The 7500-nt window shown below is 54.3% G+C and overlaps 1 protein-coding gene across 1 annotated transcript in view; it reads right to left on the bottom strand.

Moving 5' to 3' along the window:
* The window catches only part of prr7 (proline rich 7 (synaptic)), a 6984-nt gene extending 845 nt beyond the window's left edge, over positions 1–6139 (bottom strand). The window contains exons 1-2 of the mRNA XM_028421887.1: positions 5480–6139; positions 1–314 (exon numbers count right to left, since the gene is read on the bottom strand). The exon at positions 1–314 is cut by the window's left edge and continues 88 nt beyond it. Of these exons, the coding sequence (XP_028277688.1) occupies positions 1–314; positions 5480–5819 (654 nt within the window). The 5' untranslated portion in view covers positions 5820–6139. The remainder of the gene's footprint in view (positions 315–5479) is intronic.
* Between the last annotated feature and the right edge of the window lie 1361 nt (positions 6140–7500).

Here is a 7500-nt window from a genome sequence, read left to right on the forward strand (position 1 = left end):
TGGACTGAGGTCATTGTGGTTCAGATCCATGTTAGACAGCAGGTGGCCCAGGGAGTCCCAGCGCTGGGACGAGGGCAGGCGTATCAGGGAGGAGTAACCCCGGTCGGGGAACACCGCCGCCGGAGGTTTGCTGGTCTCGGACATAAACAGTGGGGCGGGGGTTTCCCTCACAGGAGGCGGTGCTGCTCGGAGAGGGGCGGGCTTTAGGTAGGTGCCCCCCCGTGGGTCGGCCAGGACCTCGCTGTAGGGTGGAGGAGGATCCTCCATCAGGACGGCCTCCTCATAACAGGGCGGCTTCCCGAACACGTCTGTGTCTGAAAGAACAGGAAGAGAATAAACAGCTGATCAGCCGATGATCAATCAGACAGAAACCAGCTGCAGCTCAGACAGAGACTCTGAGCGTCGGTCATGTGACCGCTCCATCATGGCTTCCTGCTGGCTGCTGAGGGGGACAGGACTTTCTGTTTTTACTGAGTCTGTCCATCAAATGTCAGAATAAGAGTTCATGTTCATGGACAATCAATCATGATACAGTCATCAGCAGCACAGACAGCAGAGCAGCTGTCCACGGTGTGTTCAGAGGTGGCGGCTCACTGCGGATCGATATCTGTGGAAACGAGCTCAGCTCCTGCTCTGCTCTGTTCAGTGATGTAAGAATCCAAAGTTATTTTAAAGCTCTGAGCCGAGACCTTCTATTCAGAGAACCACTGAACCTCCGGTCCCACAGGGGGCGCCCTCCAGAGTGAACGCAGCCCAAAGAGTTATAATAATTCTAATCAATACAAATCCTGTTCTATAACCATCAGTGACGTCACCACGAGCCGCTTCCCAGCGTCCTCCACTCTGATTGGACACATCAGCAGCAGCAGAGGCCCTACAGAGACATGAGGACTCATGGGGGGAGGTCCTGATCTGAGCTGAGCTCAGCAGCCGTTAGTGTTTGAAGACCAGAGGACCTCAGTCTGTTTCAGCTCCATTCACTGCTGTTCATGCAGAGCGCCCTCTAGAGGAGGTGCTGTCTGTGCATTATGATCAACGATCAGTGATCGATGGGTTAAGCAGGTGTCTGACACCTACAGCAGGTGTGAGTGTGACTCAGAGACGACCTGAGAAAGATGATGAATACATGCGAGGGTTAATTACACCCCCACACCGTCCACAGCTGTTTGTTGAACTGTTACCATGGCGCTGGATGTATTTATGGACGTGTGTGTGTGTGTGTGTGTGTGTGTGTGTCTGTGTCAGACACCTACAGGATCAGCCTCTCATTGTTCTGCCTCCTCGCTCTCTGGCGGAGGACCGGACCGCGCGTCATGTGACGCGCTGCGTCTCCTCAGTGTGAGCATCCTGTGCAGGACGCTGGTTTCTGGAGTTTCTGGAGCTGAGGCTCAGGTCAGACAGAGACTCTCTGAATGTTGATGTGAGTCCATCACAGCTTCCTGCTGTTGCTGAGGACTCTGTGTCTGAAGTCAGTCCCTGATCACTACATGGTCCTATACAGAGCCTCCTCCATGTTGTAGAGCTGTCCGAAATCTTAGTGAGAAATGATAGACCCCATATAGGGCCCTCAATGTATCCCACAATGCATCAGATAAAGTAATGTCCATCCGACGGTCACTGCTTTTAGCGATATGTCCCATCATGCATTGTGCAGACCGGCGAAAAGAACGGGAACGGACATCACGTCACCTGTCTTATAAACATGATGTCGGTTTAAAGAACGCAGCGTGACCGGCTGATTGTTTATTCATGTTTAATAAAACGTTCATGATCTATAACGGAACAAATTATAACTGCTGACAACAGAGTTAGTTTACCCGGCAGAGATCAGCTCGTTGCGACAGAAGATGAGGGAGGTGGAGTCTGAAGGGTCTGAAAATGCTTTCAATGAGTTCACTATATGCTGGAGGGAGGAGGGGGGAGGGAGGAGGGAGGAGGGAGGAGGGAGGAGGGAGGAGGGAGGAGGAGGGAGGAGGGAGGAGGGAGTGGTCTCACTGACTCTTGTTGGTGCACAGGCTTCATCTGGTGGATGTTTAAATAAAGAACTAGAATTTTGAACCGGTCTGTAGACAGCTGAGATTCTGCTCATGAAAGCAGCTGATCAGATGCATTTTAAACTAGAGGACTTTTATCATGGTGCATGCATCTGTTAATATGAGGAGGCTCTCAGAGCTCAGCTGGAGTCACTGTGCAGTTTAAAACAACATTAAACTATGAAACTATGAAACTATGAAACTATGAGCCCTCTAGAAACCTTGTGTGTGTCTCTCTCTGTGTGCAGAGCTGCCTCTCTCTGGCCTCTCTCCGGACTCGGCCTCTCTCTCCGGGCTCGGCCTCTCTCTCCTGCCTCTCTCTCTGGGCTCGGCCTCTCTCCGGCCTCTGTCTCCTGCCTCTCTCTCAGGGCTCGGCCTCTCTCTCCGGGCTCGGCCTCTCTCTCCTGCCTCTCTCCGGGCTCGGCCTCTCTCTCTGGGCTCGGCCTCTCTCTGTGGGCTCGGCCTCTCTCTCCTGCCTCTCTCTCCAGGCTCGGCCTCTCTCCGGGCTCGGCCTCTCTCTCCTGCCTCTCTCTCTGGGCTCGGCCTCTCTCTGCGGGCTCGGCCTCTCTCTCCTGCCTCTCTCTCTGGGCTCGGCCTCTCTCTGCGGGCTCGGCCTCTCTCTCCTGCCTCTCTCTCTGGGCTCGGCCTCTCTCTCCGGGCTCGGCCTCTCTCCGGCCTCTCTCTCCTGCCTCTGTCTCAGGGCTCGGCCTCTCTCTCCGGGCTCGGCCTCTCTCTCCTGCCTCTCTCTGGGCTCGGCCTCTCTCTGCGGGCTCGGCCTCTCTCTCCTGCCTCTCTCTCTGCGGGCTCGGCCTCTCTCTCCTGCCTCTCTCTCTGCGGGCTCGGCCTCTCTCTCCTGCCTCTCTCTCTGCGGGCTCGGCCTCTCTCTCCTGCCTCTCTCTCTGGGCTCGGCCTCTCTCTCCGGGCTCGGCCTCTCTCCGGCCTCTCTCTCCTGCCTCTGTCTCCTGCCTCTCTCTCAGGGCTCGGCCTCTCTCTCCGGGCTCGGCCTCTCTCTCCTGCCTCTCTCTGGGCTCGGCCTCTCTCTGCGGGCTCGGCCTCTCTCTCCTGCCTCTCTCTCTGCGGGCTCGGCCTCTCTCTCCTGCCTCTCTCTCTGGGCTCAGCCTCTCTCTCCTGCCTCTCTCTCCGGGCTCGGCCTCTCTGGGCTCGGCCTCTCTCTCCGGGCTCGGCCTCTCTGGGCTCGGCCTCTCTCTCTGGGCTCGGCCTCTCCCAGCTGGTCTCCCCCTGCCTCTCTCTGAGCTGCTGCTGCCTGGATACCGGCCCTCTTCATCAGTCTGCTTTGTGACTGAGGCTCCAGCGCTCTTTTGTTTCGGCCGTCGCTGTCTGTCTCTGATCATTAACCATCTCTGACAGCAGCTGATGCTCTTTCACTCGCTCCCTGATTCCTGCTGCTTCAGTCGCCTCCTTCTCTTCCTGAAGGTTTCACTGCACAGGTTGTTTTTTAGCTGTAGACTTTTTTAAACACAAGTGTTTTCATGTCGCTCCGAGCAGACTTCTCACTGCAGCATGAAGTCCAGCTCCATCCTGTCTGCAGAGTGTGTGCAGAATCACTCAGGTATTCATATGCTGCAGGTCAGACAGAGACTCTCTGAGTGTTGGTCATGTGACTGCTGTGACCATGTGACTCCATCATGGTTCCTGCTGGGTGCTGAGGAGGACAGGACTTTTAGTTTTACTGGATCTTGTGTGTGTGTTTGAGATCTGTCACACTTTTAATGTGTTGATAGTTTTGGGTGGAGCTGTACCTGAGATGTGATGCATTCAAGGACCATCAGAGTGTTCAGCGTTTGCTTCGTTTAAAGTTTCAGGCTGTGATGAATGGTGTCTTTTTCTTAAACGCTGCAGTAAGACCTTAACGTCTGCACACAGCCGTGTGTCTGTGGTTCAGGTGGTGGATGCACTGTGAGGCCGGCTGCCCGCTGAGCCCAGGAGTAAAGAGTCACTTCACTCTTCACCAGCTATTACTGTGTGAATGTGTTCATGAAAGGGTTAATGTGAAGGAGTGCGAAGTGCTTTATAAGTGCAGACCTTTACCACCGTGTAACTGCAGCAGGTTGTGTTGTTGTCATAATAGAACATGATAGAGGGACAGGAGCTAGTCCTTCCACAGCCTGCAGTATTCGCCCGAGCCGCAGGCCGCGTACTGAGCCGCGTGTAAACATGGCTGCAGAGGAAGATTCTGCACCGACCGGAAAAACCACGAAAGAACCAACGAAACAAAAGAAGACCCCGGGGGTCTGGAGGACAGCGAAGACCTGTGTGTGCAGTAGCCGGTTATGGATATGGGTCTGAACGTACCCACAATACAAGCAAAGGATTCGATCCCACTCTAACTGGATTTCGTCTGAACCGGGTCACAGTGTGCGAGGCCTCTGCAGACACAGTCAGCTGGAGGAAGGAACGGCACTTCCTTTTAACAGTGCTGATGCAGCGACAGCAGGATGGAACGCTGGAGCAGTGATCGATCAGTGATCAGTAAACAGTGATCAGTGATCGATCAGTGATCAGTAAACAGTGATCAGTGAGCAGTGATTGAGGAGTGATCAGCGATTGATCAGTGAGCAGTGATCAGTGAGCAGTGATTGAGCAGTGATCAGTGATTGATCACTGAGCAGTGATCACTCCTCAATCACTGCTCAATCACTGCTCACTGATCACTGCTTACTGATCACTGATCGATCACTGATCACTGCTCAATCAGTGAGCAGTGATCACTGATCGATCACTGATCACTGCTCAATCAGTGAGCAGTGATCAGTGATCGATCAGTGATCAGCAGCCGTGTCCTCTCTGCTGCCTCTGAGTCTCCGTCTTTGTGTCCCAGTGTTGTTGTTGCTCCGCTCGGCCTCCACAGTCAGCGCCCACGCCTCAGCGGCAGCTGTCACCATGACGCCCAGCGGGTGGGGGTGGGGGGGAGGAAGCTTCAGAGCGTGACACCGAGCTCTGCCTCTCTGATGAAGAGGAGTCAGAGCAGCTTTACGTCTGAGCAGAGATTTGAAACAGAGCAGCAGATGTTTGCTGTGAGGGGAAGTTTGCAGAGCGACGGACGGGCGGGGACGATAAACATGTCACAGGTTGCCTGACTCGGTTTACGTGGCACCTTCTGTTACCATGGAAACAGGATCATGAATGGGCAGCATCTGAATGGGACGCCGCCGTGATCGGCCCTGATGAGAGACACACACTTGAATGTGCGGCAGCTCGTGAGCATCAAGTGCTTCCTCTCATCCTCTCTTAAATCATTGTGGCGTTGTTACTATGGCAACATGAGTCACGCACGTGATTGGTTATTAAAAAAGGATAAATATTACAAACCAGGGCTGTACTGGAAAGAGCTCTTAGCTTGTGGAGCGTGCTGAAAATAAACATGCTGCAAATGATGACATCATGACATCAACCCTACATACACACATCCTGTCATGTGGTGTTACCTGGCAGGCTGACCCAGGTGGCCTGCGGCAGGGGATGAGGAACCTGCAGAGGAAGAGGCGGCGACAGCGCCTGAGGAGCGCAGAGCTGCGGCGGCGGCTCTCTGGGCAGCTGTGAAGGCGGCTGAGGTGGTGGCGGCGGCGGGTACGCGGCGTTGTGACAGCTGAGCGGCTCCATCTCCACGGACCGCAGACACTGCTCCCGGAGCCGGTCCTCGCGGCGGCGCTTCAGCCGGCGCTGCAGGAAGCTGCAGAAACAGCACAGCATGACGATGAGGGCCCAGACCAACCAGAAGCCGGCGAAGCACGCCAGGAAGGTGTAGGTGCCCTGTGACATCACCATGGCGGTGACGGGGTGAGCAGGAGGGAGGTGGAGGCGGTGTGGGAGGGTCTGTAGATGGGTGTCACGAGCAGTGGCACATTCAGTGGCAGAAGTATTTCCTCCGATCCAAGATGGCGGCAAAATATAAATCCTTCACGATAAATGAGACGTTCACACGTTAAGATGGCTTCTGATCCTTTTTTAGAAGACTTGAGTCACATGTCTGAATGTCCTGCCCGTCTACATCAATCCTCCTCCATAAAGGGTTAAATGAGATCCATGTGTTTATAAAACAAAGCACAGATATAAAGTCTGGTCATGTGACTCCCACCCTGCGTCCTCAGCTTCTGCCGCAGACTGAAAGCTTCCTCCTCACCCCTGACAGACCCTGGACGAGGATGAACTGGAGTGCCATGATGGTCCACGTGAAGTCACACAGCTGCTCCCATCAGGGCCCCGGAGCCACGGACCGGAGTCGGGGGTCCGTCTGCGCCGTCAGGACGCCAAATTCTTCCTCCTCAGATCCCGGCGGGACGCCTCTGCCTCACGCCGCTCTACAAAGACACAAACATGGAGACACCGTCGTCAGGACAGAGTCAGACACACTGTGGTGCTAAATCTCAGCTGTGCAGCCGGATCAGGATGGAGACTGATCAGACTGATCAGGTCAGCAGGACTAGCTGTCCGCCCTCACATGGCCACATGAGGTCACCAGAGGTCACCCGAGGTCACCAGAGGTCACCAGAGGTCACCTCTCACATGCATCAGAAAAAATATTCAAATGAATTTATGTGAAAAACAGTGTTTCCTGAAGTCACTGACCTTTGACCTCTGACTATAAATACTCATTGGTTCCTCAGATGGGCCACACTGAGACTGAACAGAACACAGGGACATGAGGTCACAGTGACCTTTGACCCTCACCCACCAGCCAGGAGGTCTCAGACGGAGAACCTGAAGCACCTCCATGGAGCGGAGAACAAGAACAGGCGAGATCATCGTAACCTCTGATCTATGCCTCTGTCGGTGTGTGACCCCGCGTGGCCCCGCCCGCTGGCTAAACCTCCAAAACACTAACCGGAGCGCTGTGATTGGCTGGTAGCGCTCCTGCGCCGCCATTTTTAAAAACTTCATGGTGATAATGGAACCTGAAACAGTTATTTATTCTAAACTTTGTGATGTCATGGTGACCTTTGACCTCTGTTCAGTACTCGTACCACATATGGTGATGGCGGTTCATCACGCTCATCAGACACACGCAGGTGTTCAGACGTAGGCCGCCGCCGCCCGTGTGGAGGCAGCGTGTGTGAAACATGATTAAGATTTCTCCACTTCCTGCATGTTTAGCTCCGCCGTGTGTGTGTGTGTCATGATAATAATAATAATCAGACGAGGGTTGCGTTGCTTCATCCTCCACCTCTGTGTGTGGAGTGAAACTGCAGCGGTGATTCATCAGCTGAGCGCCGATCAGGAGCGCAGCTCTGTGTTTACGCCCGGCACGCCGCGGCCCGTCATCAGCGAGGAGCGCGCTCAGACCTCGACCTCCACACCCACAATAACAACAACAACAACACACAGCTCTCACTGGGACTGAACAACACTCAGCGGCGTCCTTTAAATGGATGAAGACTGAGAGCGGAGGAAGATGTGACATAATAAAAATATTTAAAGCTGCAGCAGCGTGAGAAGCTGAGAAGCTACA

The sequence above is a fragment of the Parambassis ranga genome, chromosome 14 (genome assembly GCF_900634625.1).
Source record: "Parambassis ranga chromosome 14, fParRan2.1, whole genome shotgun sequence".
Taxonomy (NCBI): Eukaryota; Metazoa; Chordata; class Actinopteri; family Ambassidae; genus Parambassis; species Parambassis ranga.